We start from the raw sequence: 19906 nt of genomic DNA on the forward strand, positions 1-19906 counted from the left end.
TATATTCAATAGTTCCACTGGTGAACCAATAAAATAAATAAATGAATATATACATATATAACAATCTTTCAACAGTAGTAAAAAGACTAATCTATGACATAATTCTAAAGTGCAGAATGCCTGCTTCAGGATAATTTTTGCTATTTTTGTGAGTAAAGAAGTTAGCAAAGCATTTCTGTAAATTAATTATGTTGCACAGAATATAATTTCACTGTTCATTAGATCTGTAAAGATGTCTGCTCAAATAGATATACTTGTGTAAATGAACACACACCTGTATATATGTATACATAAATATGGGATGAAGTGGAATGAGTATTTATTAATAATATACAATGATTGTGCATACATATGTGCATTTTCAGAGAGTTATTGCAAGTACATAGGAAAATGGTGCTGTATTGTTCTTATTTACTTACACATTTGTCTTGGAATATCATGTAGTAATGCTAAGATTCCTCATTAGATACATTGCAAAATAGACTATATACAAAGAGACAAACTCCTTAATGCAAAAGATCCTATCAATGTTAAGAGGGCTAGATTACTTGTGACTTAAAATTTTCACAACAGTATTGCTGTTTCATTCTTAGATAGACAGAAAAACTAGAGAAAATTCATGTGAATTGGGGCAGGAAGCTGGAGGGCAAGTGATAAAGTTTAGGAGACAATAAGTATAAGTAGACAGTCTCTCTCTTCCTTTGGCTGCCATTCTCACAATGTTAATTGTATGGTTTATGGGAATTGCACCTTCCAAAATCCACAGGTTAAAGCCCTAACATTCATGTTTCCCTGAAAGTGAGTGTATTTGGATCAAGGCATTCAAAGACTTACATTAAGGAAAAGGAAGTCACATTAAGCCTCAGTTCTATATAATTGGTGTCCCCATAGAGAGAAGAGGTGAAGAAACAAATACACTTAAGAGCATCATGGCCGTCTTTAGACACTAGACAGGATGGTCAGCTATAAACCAAAAAACTACAGAAAAGTTTCACAGCTGAATAGACCCTACTGATAACTTGACTTTAGAACTGCTAACTCTCAACTGTAAAGGGACACATTTCTGTCACTTGAAAGCTTCTGGTCTGGAACGTTTAATTATGGTTTCCCTAGCTGAAGGTGGGTAAAACTGGAAAACTTGACATTACCCAAATTATATCATCATATAATAAAAGCATACTGTCAAGTGTTTTTGTGTAATCGAAGGAAATCTTTAAGAGCATGGGTTAACTTGTTCCAATAGCAAGTGAAGTTGGGAATGTGAAAGATGAAATGAGAAACTTTGACACAGCACTGCTAATTTGAGCATCAAGGAGTACCACAGGCCAATGAGTATGGTGACCTTTGAGATTTACAGTGGATGACAGGCAGCAAGGAACTACAATTCAAGTTCTAAGTCTTATACTCATCATTAGTCATATGTAATAGCACAGAAACTCTATTGTTTTCTGCTGGACTTCTGAACTACAGAACTGTGGGTTCATAGATGAATGCCATTGTAAACAGGGACCATGTGTTGTGTTTCATTGTAACATAAAACTCAGTTGACAATCTCTTCAAAACAATGAGCAGACACTGATGTTCTTATACATACAATAATATTAAGTAGCATTACACACTATTCTACCTATGTAGCATATGCATATTTATAAGCAAATATTATGATTAGAAATGGTAATTGAAATACACCCTCAGTCTGTTCCCAGATAACCTTCACCTTAATTTTCTAACAGGTTCATATTATATTATTTCTTACATCTGGACAAATTTGTTTTAATAGCACTTAGTCCATTAGTATTTATTGCATATAGATGAATAGTAAAATATACACATACCTGGATACAGTATTGCTCCAAATTTGCGAGTGTGGAAAGCTCTCTGAGTTAACTGCAATGTGTTACAGATCTGGATAGAAGTGTGGCTTCCACTGAGAATCTAGATTTTCAGTCTGGACATCTCTGGAATACCTCTTGGCCTGCTCTTCCTCATGTGGAACACTCAGTTGCATAACAAAGTATTCAAACAGTTGATTCAACATTTCCAGAAACTGACTTTCCTGCCATTGTTTTTAAATCTTCTATGAAAGAGGATGATGACTAGTGTCATTGACAAGGCCATCATAGATCCTATCATACTTTCATACAAATTAGAAAATAGAACTCACATTCAATATCATGAGAAGAAATACAAGAGTGGGCTGTATGCAATAAATAGATGCCGTATTTCTGACCAGAACGTCTACATCTGACAGCATACTCAGATGGATGCCTGGATCAAAAAGAATGCTTCAGTTTTCATCATCATCTTTATCACAAACATCTCTTTTCATGTAAAAAAATCAATCTATTATGTTGCATGGTATCTATCCTATTTGGTAGTGTTTTGGATAACTGTATGAAACAGTAATTCTTCCCAGAATCCTCTGGGAACAAAATTTTTTCTTTTCCTGATGAGAAATTCATATTTGAGCAAATTTAAGCTAAGGTATATGTAGTCTTTCAGGGTCAATTGGTTTCATCCTCTAGTAACAATCTAACAATCTCCTTCAAATCACCAGAATATCAAATTTTGCAAAGTACAAGAGAACTGAGGAACTTCCTGCTCTGCAGAGGTTTTGGTCTCAATTCACTTTGCTCACATACCTTACATATGTTAGCTCTTGTTTTTCTCATCATCACTGAGATCACATGGCATTTTCAAGGTAGTTGCCATGGATGCTAACTAGTCCTATGTGGTGGTATAAAAGCAAATTACCTACATTGTCAGAATTTTAATAAAGATGTTGTCATTTGTAAAACATGTGTTGCACATGGCATAGGGCAGTGCTTTCTAAAGGCAGAGCCTCTGCAATCAAGAAGCCAGTAATTTTCATATTTAAAATTAATAACTATGTAAGATTTCTGTCTTGGCATCAGAGAGGGCAATGTTCTGTGCAAAATAAACAATAGTTCATCTGGATAGATAAAATGAGAAATGCCCTAGTAGCATGGGTTTATACCCATATCATTATTGCTTTTATGTACTCATAAGCACCTTCAGCACTGTTGATCCTCAGTAAATAGTTGCTGAATAATGGTTTCCTAGGTTGATCAATTATATTAAATGATTATAATAAATGTGTTTGGCATTTTCCTTCCTATTTAAATAAAAATGTACAACATGTCATTTAAATCAAATACATAATTGTATCTTATGTACACATTTAGAAGAAATTGTAACACAATTCCAAAAGGCCCATGTAGAAGTAATGTTCCCTTTTACTATGAAATTACATGTTGCTCTTTTGCTTAAGCAAATGCTCCACTCACAATTAAATAATAATTGATATAGATGACAGCAGTGTCATCATCTTGTGCACAAGCTCTCCTATGTGTAGGATTCTCCTTCTTATCAGCATACCAGTGACCTGTTTGTTTGTGCACAAGCTCTCCTATGTGTAGGATTCCCCTTCTTATCAGCATACCAGTGACCTGTTTGTAACCTAATTAGCTCTTTAAATCTAAGACAAATCCATTCTGAGATGATGGGGTTTAGAATCCAACCTGGAATTTGCAGGAACCTACCTTCACCCACTGTTATGGGATAATCTATGAAGATGTGTCTTTGCCAATGTACCTTCTGATTGGCTTAAGAAAGAGCTGAATGGCCAATAACTAGGCAGGAAAGAATAGGTGGTACTTCTGGATAGGAATTGGAACTCTGGGAGGAATCTGAGGCATGGAATTCTCTAATGAGATAAAGAGTAAGTTGGATGTACAGTATGGAGGAGAGGAGATGAGCCACATGGCAGAATGTAGATCAATATAAACTGGTTAATTTACATTATAAAAAATAATTTAAGTTAAAAGAGCTAGCTGGGAACAACCTTAAGCTAAGGCCAAGACTTCATAATTAATAAGAAGTCTCCATGTCATTATTTCGGAACAGGTGGCCCAAAGAAAAATCTGCTACTTTTCGTGTTCAAAAGGGGGCACATATATCCACACAGGGCCGGAAAAATCTGAAAAAAATTCCAAACATGGAGTTGAACACAGATTCCTAGCAAGAGCAGTCTCTAAGGCAGTCCTGGTGCTTGCTGTATATAGAGGTATAGCTCCTTTAAGAGGCTCTGCTGTGCAGCTAAGCACTTGAGCAGCCAGCTAATTGACACGAGGTGGTAATGCATGCTATTATATGAACTAATCAACTTCCTAGAGCTGGGGCAGATAAACTCAGCTCCCAACCCATGCCAAAGGACTGAGGCTAGGCTCTCACAGAAAGTTAAACAGCAGCTGCAGCCCAGAACCAGTGGGGCAACCTGCTGGACTGATCCTATGGTAGACAAGCCAGCCATCATGTGCTAAGCAGAGCTGCATGATGGGTAGCCTGGCCATTTAAGTATTGGCTCACACTTACAGAGAAGGCATGCAGAAAGCCATAACACACAAAAACAAAACAAAATAAAACAGAACAAACAAACAAACAAAAATCCTCTGAACAAATATAGTACGCTTAGATACTGAAGAAAGAAAAGAAGATGTGTATAGACAGTCATCTAAAATGTAGTTTAAAAATAATAAAATCAAGTATTTAAAGAGAGTAAAGTAATATTTAAAAAATTGACCAATAAGTATGGGAAATGAACAGAGTGTCTGGATTCTATATAGTGTTATTAACCTTAAATTTTTAAATTCTAATGAACAAAAATGACAGCTGCTTAGATAATGGAAATTGTTGAATTAAACTAGCCTATGTATATTTAAGGATGTTTTCACTTCAGTATGAAAGTCACAAAATATGTTATGTTGGAAGAGGGGTTATATCTTTGCTTCTACAAGAAACAAAAAGCTATGGATTCTTTCAAAATTAATAATAATCAGATTTGACCAGGGGAGACCTCCTGAAAATCTTGGCTACAGACATGAGGGAAGAAATCAAGAAAACTGCAAGGTAGGTGATGTATATGCTGATACTTCTATTATGGGAACAGCTCTGTGACTGGATGAGACATGATAAATCTTGTTGACAACAGAGTCCGCATGACTTATTATTACATATCATCCTTTCATATGGCATGGATAGAGATTTATATTACAGCTTGGTTATACAGACCAAACAGACTTATAAAGTTGACAAATGCCTTTTATCTGCTTAAACATAAAACAGAAAATATTCCTTAGCTGAATTGTGCATACCACATATTCCATACCTGTCTTAATGCAGATGTGTATGCTAGCTTTAAAAGTTTGTGTGTTTTAAGAACAAAAGGACCATATATCAATGAAGAAGAAAGTAGCCCAGGTGATTCAGCCTCTCATAATTTCTCTGTTGCAGTTTCTTAAAAATTGCATCCGGAAAAACTTCAAAGCAGCTAGCTGAGATGATCCAGCCTCCTAGAATATTTCATCCAAGTCTTCAGTTAAGCTCTGCACTTACCCATCAACACAGAGTCTGGACAACAAAAGATACAGCTAGCTCCCTCAGGACTTGACCATTATCTCAATTTCTCAGAGTCACCAAAAGATGCTGTCATTCCTAGACAACAGGAAGTAAATTTAAGAACATGACACCTATATTCCCAAATGGTAGGGTAGGTGGGTTTTGGTCATTTGGTGGGTTATGTATGTTTGTAATCATGGCATGGAGAGGTGTTGGTTGCAAGTTCCTACTGGTCATGTTCAAGAAAAAAACTAAGCAAAGAAGGTTACATTCAAGGATCTCATTCTGAAAAGAAAATAGGGGGATATGGGAATGGTAGGATAAAAGGGTAGATTATTGAATCTACTTTTTAACTAAAAATTAACTAGTAGTCTCTGATATTTTACATTGGTATGGATTTTTGTATACTGGTACAAATTTAAGATTATTTTTGTTATAGCATACTGTAAGGTATTGTGCCAATGCAACTCATTTGATATTATTATATAAGTTCTAGTCCTTTAAAGCTACTCTTACAAACTGTTTAGGATAATTAAGATGACAATCAAAGTTGTAGTAAGGGTTTAGATGTAGGCAGAAATAATCTTGACTTAGCTCCTTGTATTTTAGATAGATAAGTGTTCTTCAAACACTTCAGGAATCTACAGAATATGGCATTTCAGATGTTTTAATAATATAAGGCTTTTCACGACACTGAGACATGTCTTCTTATGGGAGCACCAATTTACTTAAAAAAAGATGATGGGCATCAAAGAGCTTCAATACTGAGTTTGCTTTTACTGTGACAAACTAGCTATTTGGGCAATAAACTGCCCTTGTTTCAACTGCTGATAGTATGCTGTCTGAATCAGACATGCAAGAGGCAAAGGAAGTTGACTGCCAATCTTTGCCAAGACAATGGATGACAGTCCTTCAAAATTCCAGCTTCACAGAAAAGTCTGTCAGATATTGTAGGCCCATAGGCCCAAAATGGATCCCCAATGTTACAGAAGAATCTTAGGTGATTTTCCAAGCAATTAGCTGTCTCATTTCTATAATTTGGAGGTTTGTTGCTCTGTACCTCCTATTTGCTCAAGTAATATTTTAGACTTCTAGGGTCTCTGATGGGGATTATAGACTAAACAGTTATAGTTTTACTATTTTCTTCATTACCAAATTCAGAAAAATATGAAAGAGATTAAAGTTTATAAAAATTGAGAGACATAAACGCTTATGTTGTTTACCTAAGAAAATGCTTTAAGACCTGAAAGGATAATTTTAGGCTGGTAATACAAATTATGATTGAAAATGTTTTAGGTGTAAAAATTTGGACTCACCAAGATATGATAGATAATAGAGTATTTTCTCCAAATTTGCCAAATACTAATGGACTGAACATTGTAAATGTAATTCTTAGTTGATAATTATCCTTATTGTACATAGTTTCACTGTGTTAGAGTTTAAATCTTCCCTTTTTATTTAGACAAAAGGGGGAAATGTTGCGAGATAATCCTTTCGTGTAATGTGAAGATATGTTTCTGCCAACGGACCTTCTGATTGGTTTAATAAAGAGCTAAATGACAATAGCTATGCAGGGGAGGATAGACAGGACTTTCAGAAAGATATAGAAACTCTGGGGAGATTCTGAGGCAGGGAATTTGCAAGGGAGAAGGGAAGAAAGTGAGAAATACAGTATGGAGAAGAGGTAACGAGCCATGTGGCAAAATGTAGATGAATATAAATGGGTTAATTTAACTTATGAAAGCTAATTGGGAGCAAGCCTAAGCTAAGGCCAAGCTTTCACAATGAACAAATCTCTGTGTCATTATTTGGGAGCAAGCAGTACAAAGAAACACCTGCTACAAGCCACAATGTGTTATAGTTTGAAGCCAAGAGACAGAGTCTGGACTCCTATTCTAGTCTTCTACCCAAGGCAGTGGGGCCCTTGGTCAGCAACATGTTTATGTATCCTTTTTTTCCTAGATGACCCTAACATCATTACCTTTCTCCTAAGGCAACTACAATGACATGACCCCTGGCATTTAATAATACTAATGTCAAAAATCCTTCCAAAAGTAGCAAAGTGTGAAAGAAATACAAGCCTTTCCTCTAATTCCTATTTATGACAGATTAAAATTCTCAGGCTCTGGCTGCAATCAAAATTATAAAAGAAAGCCGGGCGGTGGTGGCGCATGCCTTTAATCCCAGCACTTGGGAGGCAGAGGCAGGTGGATCTCTGTGAGTTCGAGGCCAGTCTGGACTACCAAGTGAGTCCCAGGAAAAGGCACAAAGCTACACAGAGAAACCCTGTCTTGGAAAACCAAAAAAAAATATATATATATATATATATAAAGGAAATATTTTATATTAGTCCTTACTTTTCTGTTGGCTATTCAATGAGAGGGGTTGGGGACTGTCCCTTTGCCTCTTTGTTCCTAAGAACCCTGGAAGATTTGGCTCAAATGATGAAGGCTTCCCACTTATATGTGACTCGTTAAGGTTGAGCAGTGAGTAGTGGGAGCTTGATCACAGAGCATCCTTCTGGATGAAGGAGAAAAACTGTTACCAGAAAGAAATGTCATAACCCACATTCATTGATTCTGTGCTTCCCAGAGCAAACTTAATTTGCATAGTATATTTTTTTCTTTGTGAATAATTTCTGCCATCTCCCAATCAGGAAAGCAATTATTAAAAACTTTTTAAGAAAAAAAAACATTCGATTAAAAATCAATTATGTTGCTTAGATCTGAAAGGGGCCAATATATCAATTAACAGAGTGATGCTACTCCTTGTCCTACTGACTAAGCAAAGAGTTTGTGTCTTCTTCTTAAGTAATAATGGAAGAAGTCATGAGTGGGAAAAGAGAATGGCAGCATCATTAGAAATAAGCTCTTGGTACACAACATCCTATAAAGCCTCATTTAGCAAAATGTTTCATTTTAGAAGCACTTCTGAGTCAAAGTCAGATGTAAATTTTTTTGCTCTGAGTTTAAAGAATAGAAGATCTTCTGGGATTAAATGTGCTCACCCAAAAAAGTAAGATGCCTTCATCCCCTACCCCCAAGGCCGGGTTAGTTTGGGGTAAATGATGGATTCACTAGTTTCTGGGAAGTCTCCTAGCTCAGTTTCAGATTTGTCCCTGCAGAGCCTGCCAAGGCTGATGTTTACAGTACATCATCCCTTAAGCCAAGGAGATTTTAGCAACAGAGTCTCTTGAAAGCGTGGGTTTTATTCTCCCCTTTTCTTTTCACACAGCGGAGTTTCATTCTTGCAGTTTCAGTTCTGCTAAGGACGGACGGCTATCCTTTTGGAATCTTGGACCAGCAATCTTTGATCAGAGGACCGACGAGCAGCAACAGAGAGTGAAAGGTGAGCTTTTGGGACATTCTAGAACTGAATCTGCCTCGAGAGCTGTAGGACACTCAGTTCTGTCACCTTCCTTAGAATCGCAAAGACACTTTTGGAGACACTGTTATCTCACAGTGGTCCAGAGTTGGGAGAAATCTCACCTTTTCCTGGTGCCCACTGTGCTCGGAAATGAACCGACATTAGACGGGCCCCTTTAATTCACGGTACTTTCTCACCTTCCCATCACCCCTTCATATCAAGCTCTTTAGTGGGTGTTTTTATTATTAAAGAGGGGTCAATGCTTTTGGCCTTTCTACTGCTAAGGAGAGGAGCTTCAGAATAAAATGAACAAAACAGAAAGAATTGAAAGAGACATAAACTGTCCTCTTGGGTCTCATCTGCTTTCTCTTTAATCTGTAAGACCATTTCTGCTTTTCTACCTAACGGAAAGCTTAGCTCTGAGCCTCCCATAGATGAGCTCATTGCAAAGTGACCTCTAAATCATGATTACTTAGGAACACCAACCACACTTTCATCCACATTAGTGTTCCTGTAGCCTACTTTCACTGCCTTATTCTACCATACATTTTAAAGGGCAGTATCTGTTTGCTAATAGCTTCCCACACGAATCTCATTTTATTTCTCTGACCTGTATCAGAGAGAGTTAGAAGGAAATTATCAAAAAGTTTATGCCTTATACCACAGGAGGAAAGTCCGTATATGAATATAAGAAGTTGATTAACATCTCACTATCTAAAGAAATTTAAAAAGTCTCACAACAACAGAAACACAATAGAAACGATGGTCACTTCATGCAGAGTCACATCCAGCTGGATGGCTTACAGACATTTTCATCTTTTAGAAATGTTTCTGTTCCTGGGACCCGGGAGACTTGTTATTTTTACTACATTGTTCAATTAGATAAAATCACTCCCAAAGCTTCATGAAGCAGTTGTATTGAGATGACCTTCTGTGATCCTCAAATAATGTTACACTTTAAAATTAGGTAGCTTGAAGGGTCTTCTTAGGAATTGAATCTTTCTTCACCTCAGTATATTTTTTTGGGGAAAAAAGACATTTTTCAAAGAAACACAAGCTCTGCCTTCACTAATCATCCTAGTGAAGGGCTACAAGAAAGAACATAAACTCTGTCTTTACTTTAACAATACCAGACAACAAGGTCAGCACTCTATTTCCATAGCATCAATTAGTGATATTTTACACCAATATACTTATAATATTATGTTGAAGTCTGGATAAATAGTCAGCATCATGGTTTTTTTTTTTTTTTTTTTTTTTTTTTTAGCAATAACTAAAAAATTACCTGCTCCATAAAAATCTCTACTTCAAAGTATTCCTGATACATGAGTGTCATTAATCTAGTTATAAAATCTGTTCGTAAGTCAACTCAGATGGCTTTATGTAACAGGCTATGCCTCTTCCTGGACACATCCCTATGTATAAAGCTGATTTTTTTCAATTAGGTTTGAAGTAGACACAAAAGAGTCTGCCAGATGGGGAAGTCATGTTCTATCAAAAGCTTTCAAGGGAAAGTGGCTCACAGTGTTCTCGGAAGCAGCAAGCAGGTGGGACACAAGGTGGAGAGAAGATCTTGCTAGTTAATACGCAGCACTTGAATGTGAGGCAGTTATTATCATTTCCAGGAATTAAAAAGTAAGTGAGGGTAGAATAGCAAAGACATTTATAAATAACTGGGCTTTTGAGCTGGGCCTGCAACTGCAATTCAAACACAATACACACCGCCCCACACGCAGAAGGTGGGAAGGGGAAAAGCATAGGACACTGTGACACATGCCACCAGCAGGCTTTGCTACTCAAACTCTTTCCTTTTCTTTTCCTTTACTGCTGTGGTATCTAATGTTGTCAATTTGACAGAATTGAGAATCAACTGCAAGATGGGCCTCTGGACAGGATTGTGGGGATTATTCTTGAAAGATTTTTATGTATATGAGTGTGTGCTTGCATGTATGCTTTGTGCACAGTGTGCGTTCAATGGTCAGTGACCAGAGGAGGGTGTCAGGTGCCCTGAAACTGCAGTTACAATTGTGACGATTGTGAGCTGTTATGTGGTGCTGGGATTTGAACCTGTGCCCTTTTCAAGAGCGGTATAAGTGCCTTTAAACAGGATAAACTCTGTGGAGGATTATGCTGATTGGGTTTATTGAGAGGGGAAAATCTACCAAGAGTAGTTGGCACCTGACTGATATCCTGGACTATATAGATGGAGAAAAGGAAATGGCTTTTGTCTGAGTATTTTGTCATAGCAAGAGGTAAAGGAACTGAGACAATTACCTTTACTTCACATCTCACCCAGAAAATAGCCTCTGCTGAGAATATTTGTTGCCCCATGACCCATATGATCAGTTCAAGCACAGAAGTTCTAAACAGAAACCTATTGCGTTTAATTCCAATAGAAGCTCTTCTTCCGACAGAGTGAGTGAACAGGCATTTGCCTGTTTGCTTTCCTTTTTCTCTTCTTTGTGTTTGAAATGGAACTGTCTGCTAGAGAAGATGGAGGAGCCAGCCCGTGAAGGGAAGACTGACAACCGCAAGCCAAGCATGGCGGAACACAAAGATCAAGAAACCCGGTGCATACTGGAGCGATCAGATTAATTTCAAGTTGTCCCTCTTTGTAATAGCTTTTTTTTTTTTTTAACTTGAGAAAAGGAAGTTGCTAGGTAAACCACCAGTTTTGTAGCATGTACACAGATTCAGCCCATGCAAAACTGCTTTGCACATATAGAAGGCATGAAGAGCTTGTAGACCTTGTTATGTTGCTTCAGGCTGGGACCTCGAGTCTACAAACAGGTCTGGGCAATATTCACTTACTTTGTGGGTTTGATCCACTCCCACACCACCACAGTATCTAAGCACACACACACCTGCATGCACAACTGTTGATCCAGCATGCTTCAGAAATTATACTTGGACATTGGTTGGGCAAAATATAACTTGCTAACCAAATCTGAACTGTGGCCTACTTTATTATTTTTTGATTTTTTTAACTATAAATTTTTTCCATAGTGAAATCCAGTAGATAGTTTAAAAAGCAAACAAACAGACATTTAAAAGGATAATACTCAGTGGAGACCCTGTCAGCCTCTGAAATGTAAACAGTCACTATTGGAGTCCTTTACATAAAAGCCTTACTTACCCTAATAAGAACAAAACAAAACCAATACACAAACTGTCACAGCTATCCAGGTTACAAACTCTACATGTGCAAGGCCATTTTTATACTTTACTCCTTTGCTCAATTAAATCTCATTATAAAGAAAATATGGTCTATAATGAAAGAACTCTTTAAGTGATATCTCGGAATGTTAATAAAGCAGTAACATGAAGAACAAGTAGCATTGTTAATACTTTCCTGGCTGAAAAAAAAGAAGTGAGGTTATTTATGATAACTTTGAATCCCCAGAAAGTATCACACACCAGCTGGAGTTGATTGTTGGAAAGGAAGAATCATTAAGCATTGAACAGAAAAATCCTGGAAGGAATTAAGATTTGAATACCTCCGAAGAATGTGCCTTTCAAGACGACTTCCTCGCCACAGATGGTGGCATGCTTACATTTCACAATGAAACCTTTCCCACGTTTACATTCATTCTAGCTGTAACCCACAACTAGCAACAGTGAGTTGAAAGCCATGAATATAAAGACAAAGATTCTACTGACTTCCTATTCTCCTAACCTCACAGGAACTAAAGGTGGTTCTAATCATGGTTTATATACTTGAAGACACATTTCAAATTACACACAGGAAGAATTTCATCTCCAGGGTGAAGAATTTCTTCTCATATCCAAAAAAAGTTAAAATTATTTAAAATTCCTAAATAATAGGCAAGTCCTTCCAGAATGAAGTCTACCAAGTAGCAAATTAAACTCATGTAAACTTTTTGAGTCAGTAGATGATAGTGAAATTTAACTCCTGCCAGATAGATATGAGAAAATATTCCCAAAGAAACCAAGGAGAGGAAGAAATCATGAGTTCATTTACATTTCCTTTATATTTTAATTTTATTTAACTATTTTTTGTCCCCTGTGCAATTTTTTTTTTTTTTTTTTTTTTGGTTTTTCGAGACAGGGTTTCTTGTGTAGCTTTGCGCCATTCCTGGAACTCACTTGGTAGCCCAGGCTGGCCTTGAACTCACAGAGATCCACCTGACTCTGCCTCCTGAGTGCTGGGATTAAAGGCATGCGCCACCACCACCCGGCAAGCATTTGTTTTTTCTAAAGCATTTCAGTTATCAGAGATTGTAGGCCAATCTCTTCCTCATCTCCAACAATATCTGATCCCTGTTGGAATTTTTCACTTCAGAGATTCCAGTTTTCATGATAAATTCCCACTTATTCTTTTCATTGTAAAGACTAAGTAGATTTAGGGAAAAATACATTGCACCATATAGTTTCATTTAAATTTTATGAAAATGTGTTTTACTGTCAAATCAAAAAAATATGTCTCTGTTTGTATACATAACAAAATTATAATTCCTAAGAATCAGTCTTCACAAGTGTCCATCCAGAGTGTTTTGACTTTTCACATCAAATGTTTACATTCATGTAATTATAGTATTGAACCATTATTTTATGGAGATTAGGCATATAACTTATAGGAACTTCACAAAATACACTGTGAAGCACTGTGCTAATTGTGAAGGTCTAGATAAAAAAAATCCAAATTGGACATTTCTATAAGGTATCTTTCAATAAATGGTGTTATAAAATACATGATCCTTTATTGCTAGTATCTTCCCATTTGTGTAATGTTTTTAAGGTTCATCTGTGTTGTATCATGTGTGAGTAATTTATTCTTTCCTACTGACAAATAATACTATTGTAGGGATTGGCAAAACTTTTTAATTCATTATAACATTCTCATTTTCTTATCTTCAATCTATCACATCCAGAATCTGGTCTATGTTCTATAAGCGTTCCAACCCAAAAATTTTATAATGTAAAATTGGTAAAAATTAGTTATTTCTTAAATAACTCCAACCTCTTCCTGTGGAAGATGGGTTTAAAGATGAGAAACTTTAATACACGCATTCACATTCACCCATGCTGAAAAACTTTAAGAATATTAATGAGCACTGATTGCATTTTTAATGGCAAGATTTTAAGAACTAATTCATTAGTTCTATTTACAAAAAGAGTAAGTGCATAGATAAAATCATAGAAGGGAACCAATAAAGGTTATCACCACAATATCAATCAACAACAATGATGGGTTCTTTTCCTTCACTTTGACTTTTCAGAACTGTGTGATTTTCTTGGGGATAATATTGATATGCTGGCAGATCTGTCCATATGAAGACCACAGACAGATGCTGCAAGTTCTTCAATATTGTTATCAAAATCAGTTCCCACACTGAAAAACAGGTGATCAGTCATACAACTATGGGTCATTCAGCTGTATGTACTCACATCATTATTCACAATTTTGTTGCAGTGACATGTCCAGTGCAACGAAATCCTCAGGGGATTTCGTGTTACAAATGCTTCAACTTGGATTAGAACCCACAGACAGCAAGGGCACCCGAATCTCATTTTATAAAGTTTTAGACCCTCAGTTATAAGGTTTCTGTCTTGTGGGTTCTAAAAATTTGTGTTCAGTAATCTGTAGAATTATAAAAATTAATATAAATGATGTGAAACCTAGAGGTTGATTTTCTTAATGATCTTTCTTCTATGCATGCCTCCATCTAAGATACATGAGACAAAGCAGAAGACAGCTCCTGTGTTGCTATTATATGTTTCTGTTTCTCTACAAGTTTCCGAACACCAGCACAGTTGCAGTAAGGTACTTCAGACTCTACAACTGCACTTCATTCTCCCATTCACTCATTTTGAAGAAAACAGAAACAAAAGATTTCACATTTCTTGGGTTAGGTTTAAAAGGAAATAAAAATAGAATCAACTAGAAGAGCAGCGATCTGTGAAAGCAACTGACATTTGGTTTCACACGGAGGCAAATTCAAAAGCAAAGAACCTTTCTACTCACAGGTGACTAAAGACTCATCTGACTCATCAGGGCAGTCGGGGTCCCCATCGCACAGCCAACTCTGAGAGACACAAGTCATGTGGTCGTGGCAAAGAAATTCACCAGGATCACACAACTGCTGATCTGAAAAGGCAAATGGTTTGAAATCAGGTATGAGTGGTCAGAACATGAACAGAAGAGCTCAGAGACGTTGCACAGCAATAACTGCATCACCATGAGCCACATTGTTCAAGAGCAAAGCTACAGCAAGTATTTCCTTAAATTTTGCTTGTTCAGCTCAAGCACACAAATTTGACAGGCTTGACTGCACTGTAGGTTAACAGAATCTTGTGCTGAAGAGTTAAGAATTCTGTTTGTGTTTGCGACTGCAGGCTTTATCACATCAAATATGGCCTACAAATGTTACAGCCAGTGAACTTGGTAGGCCATGTTGTATCAGAGCAGCAGCTAATGACTGGAATGTCACCTTCATCACTGCTCCAAACAGGGAAAAACTTGATAGTCATTTAATATCGAAACTAAATTTCAATCTTTCTTTTTTTATTTCATTTTACATACCAATCCCAGTTCCCCCTCCCCTTCTCTCGCCCCCCTGCCTCCCCCAATCCCACCCTCATCTACTTCTCATTCTTTTTAACTGTCTATCTTGATACGATGCATCATGGCTCTATGAAGGAGATATCAGTGTTATAGAACAGATGTTCCACTTTAAAACTGACTGACAAGAGAGCAGCTTCTGCTGCTAGACAGCAAAACTTCCTTCATGCTTCTCTGGATATGGGTTCTGGGGTTATTTGTACATACAAGATTTGCTATTTCCCTTTTAATATTTTTAGTATTGGGGATTGCCAATCTCTCCTGAAGTCCTGGTAAATTCAGTGGATATTGATTTTTCATGATATATTAACTCTCAACTTATGGTTCTACATGAAAAAAAAATATCTTTTGAACAGGCATGAACTAGGAATGTATCTCATGTCGGTGAGTGTAAAAATCACAGTCACTCCATCACTCTGTGATTCTCATTTCCCCTTTGGTCCCTTAGCAATAAACAAAATACTGATGAACCTTTCACTAAGTGTTATCTCAGATTTAATAAACAATGTTGTGTTTTTCCTTATCTCAAATTCTATTTTCTTCTTTTTCCAAAAGTATAACTATCAGTAAATTTATTACAAACAGATACAAGCACACATCCTCAATGCTGGTAAATTTTAACATTTTCCTTTCTCCTACAGAGTATAGTGTCTAAGAAGTAATATGATACCCTATCATGTTTACCCAATTCATCAATAGCACCTACATCACTGTCATCACATGTTTTTTGGATTGAGTTACTTGAATACATTATATTTGGCCATAGGTTTTACGCTACAGAGTCAAAGATGTAAAATCCATTATTTTGTTCTGAATGAATCTGATAATATACTTGTGTACTCATAATTTTAAAACTGATGAGTGAGGATACTAAAAGAGAAGAAACAAGTACAAAGGTATTTGGGAGCTAACAGCATATAGCTTAGGGTTAGAAGAGGAAATGCCTTAAGGTTTCTTTCTATTGCTGCAATGAAACACCACGATCAAAAAGAAACTTGGGAAGAAAAGTTTTTATTTGGCTTGTACTTCCACATTGTAGTCTATCACTGAAGGAAGCCAGGACAAGAACTCAAAGAGTAAAGGAACCTGGAGGCAAGAGCTGATGCAGAAGCCATTGAGGAATGCTGCTTACTGGCTTACTCCTCAGGGCTTGCTCAGCCTGCTTTCTTATAGAACCCAGGACCACCAGTGCATGGATAGACCTATGCATGATTGGCTGGTCCTTCTCTGATCAATCACTAATTAAGAAAATTTCCTACATGTTTGCAGATAGCCCAGTCTTACAGAGGCATGTTTTTCAGTTTTGGTTCCCTCCTCTCAGATGACTTCAGTTTGTATTAGGTTGATATAAAACTAGCTAGCACAGGAACCTAATGTCTATAAGGCCATGAGTTTATTCCCCAGCACCATACTCTACACAAATATAGACAGGCAGACAGACAGATTCCCCGACACACACACACACACACACACACACACACACACACACACACACACAGAGAGAGAGAGAGAGAGAGAGAGAGAGAGAGAGAGAGAGAGATCAAAAGATAGTATTTAAGCATTTCTTTAAGGGAGGCCAGGCACTGGGTAAATGGACAATAAGATGTGGTGATATTTTTATTCGTGCTCTTAACAAATAAAGCTTACCTGGGGGTCAGAGAACAGAACAGCCACTAGATTAGACATAGAGGTCAGACAGTGGTGGCACATACCTTTAATCCTATCACTCGGGATGCAGAGATCCATCTGGATCTCTATGAGTTCAAGGCCACACTGCAAACAGAGCCAAGTGTGGTGGCACACACCTTTAATCCCATCACTTGAGATTCATGCCTTTTCTTGGGAAGCACATATGCCTTTAATCCCAGGAAGTGATGGCAGGAAGCAGAAAGGTATATAAGGTGTGAGGACCAGAAACTAGAAGCTTTTAAGTGGCAGTTCAGCTAAGACCATTTAGGGTGAGGACCCAGAGGTTTTCAGTCTGAGGAAACAGGATCAGCTGAGGAGTTAGCAAGGTAAGGTTGGCTGTGGCTTATTCTGTCTCTCTGATCTTTCAGAATTTACCCCAATAAGCTCTTTTTTTATTAAAAGACAGTTTAATAATTTGTGTTACATAATACGGCCTTTTAAGGTTAGTGTTATAATAGGCTATTCTATTTATAGTTGAAGTGAATGTATATTAAACTGTATTCAAATTAAACATGTAATTTTTCACTCAATAATGTTATATCATATTTATAAATATGTTCACATATTGTGGGGCAAGACTTAAATTTGGCTTAAGGCAGTCACATAATATTTGGAGTTCATTTAGAAAAAAACTTTGGGATGAAATTCAACACTGTGTGCTTATATGTAAAGATAAAATAAGATATATGACAAAATAATTTAAATAATTGGGAATGACAATACAAATTTCTAAGAAATGCTCAAAATATTATAGAAGGTCAAATGCTATTAGCCATGTTTTCTCTATAAAATCCATAGTGGATGGTTTGAGGGCTTGTCACTACTCTATTACCTTCAGGTGAAAGATTTCCCTTCTTGTATTCCTCTCAACCGGCAAACAATTGTCACAAGGAGAGGGATAAAAGCACAGTACCTACTGAAAGTCTTTCCATATTGTACAGCTTGTGACTAAGTCCACATTAGTAACTTCTTGTCGTATTTTAAGTATAAAGAATTATGGAGGATCATGAACAACTGTTTGTGACACTGGAACAGAGCATCTCAGAAGCATTGGTCAGTGGAGGTTCGGGGCAGCCTGGTTACTGTAGAGAGGATGTTAAAACATTAGGAAGTGCTAATCAAAGCTTAATCATACAAGTTTTGTATCTTTTTGTTCAGAGACTATTGCAGCTGTCTACAGAAGTGCCCAAGATGATGTAGCTAAAACATAGTAGGAAATTAAATAACTATTTTGCTGGAAATCCTAAGTGTGAGACCTAAGGATTTATGACTATTTCAAATACTTTATATAATCTTATGTGTATAAGCTTGAAAACTCACATTTGGATTAAGTCTTTTTGTTATTGTTTTGTTCTCTCTCTCTCTCTCTCTCTCTCTCTCTCTCTCTCTCTCTCTCTCTCTCTCTGTTTATCAAAATAGTGTTTTTTGTTATTGCCATGTCTGTCCTGAAACTCACTCTGTAGAAAAAACTGTCCTTGGATTCAGAGATCTGCCTGCCTCTGCCTCCCGAGTGCTCAGATTAAAGGCATGCGCCACCAGGCCTGGCTAGAGGGATGGTGTCTTAAAATTAAGGTAAGTCATAAAGTTAGAAAAATAAAAAGTATCTAGACTCACAGAAGCCTGTCTCTCATAGCGAGTTAAGAAACAATAATATAAACATACGCTTCAAAAGCCTTTCTATTCCCACCCTAGTTAGCTTTCTTTCATTGTAAGAAAACACTGACCAAAACCAGCTGGGGAAAGAAAGGGTTTATTTCGCTTACAGGTTGCAGTTCATTATTGAGGGAAGAAGCTATGGGAGAAACTGAAGTCCTAAAGACAAGAACTGAAGCAGAGTCCATTGAGGAAAACTGCTTACTGACTTGCATCTAGGCTCATATTCATCTACCTTTATTAAAAACTTCAGGCCCAGGGATCGCTAGGGACGGCCCTGACTACAGAATGCTGGACCCTACTGCATCAAACAGCAATCAAGAAAATGCCTCCAAAGATGTGCTCACAGGCCAATGTGATGGAAGCAATTCTTCAGTTGAGGTTTTCTCTTCCCAAATGACTCTACTTTCCTGTCAAGTTGACAGATGGAACTAATGATGACAGTCACCAAATCTTTGTCTAGGCATGGGGGGAGGGGGGGATGAAAGCAAAAAAATACAAACAACTAAAACTCTGATTTATCTGTAATCGTGCAACTTTAATTATGCTTTTGTGCAAGGATAGAACAAACCAGAGGGAAATGACTTCAATGTATTTACAAGAAATAAGTTCTTTAGAAAACAGTAAGAATTAAGAGGTGGGGTCTGGCAGTGAAGAATAATGTTAAGAATGATGCTATGGAAGATGTGACTGAGAGTGTGACCAGATGAGACCAGAGCTTTTAAAGGTTGACCTTGGCATTCTTTTGAATAAAAGATAGTGTGTTAAAGATGACAGACCAATAAAAAGGTAGTCAATACATCAAAGGAACAATGAGGGCAGGGTGATGAAGAAAAGATAAAATAAAAATAAACAAAGTGAAATGGTAAAGGATTGTGGGGACAAATGAAGCTCATGCATTTCACCAAATACCACAAGACCTCTGCAAGACTAGTGGAGAGGTGGGAACAAAATGAGGGGATTTGGCCTGGGATTTCTCAGTTCCTGCAAATGAACTGCACAGAGTGAAAGGAGATATGGGAAGATCAATGAGGTGGTGGAGTGGATAAACACACTGCTGGAACAAAATTTAAACACTGTATTTTATGAGGAAACTGAAAGAAACACCATGTCCACTGTCACTTTAGATGTCAGAATCTTGATTGAAATTCTGAATCACAATCGTTCGCCCTTTCAATCCTTTCTGAAATATACCCA

At 37.1% G+C, this 19906-nt stretch overlaps 1 protein-coding gene across 5 annotated transcripts in view; it reads right to left on the reverse strand.

Moving 5' to 3' along the window:
• Lrp1b (LDL receptor related protein 1B) overlaps window positions 1-19906 on the reverse strand; it is a 1927307-nt gene that overhangs the window by 1570044 nt on the left and 337357 nt on the right. For all 5 annotated transcript variants that reach the window (XM_037205578.1, XM_028868856.2, XM_037205579.1 and 2 more), the window contains exon 2: window positions 14771-14893. In XM_037205578.1, the coding sequence (XP_037061473.1) occupies window positions 14771-14893 (123 nt within the window). The remainder of the gene's footprint in view (window positions 1-14770; window positions 14894-19906) is intronic.

The sequence above is a fragment of the Peromyscus leucopus genome, chromosome 4, assembly GCF_004664715.2.
Source record: "Peromyscus leucopus breed LL Stock chromosome 4, UCI_PerLeu_2.1, whole genome shotgun sequence".
Taxonomy (NCBI): domain Eukaryota; kingdom Metazoa; phylum Chordata; class Mammalia; order Rodentia; family Cricetidae; genus Peromyscus; species Peromyscus leucopus.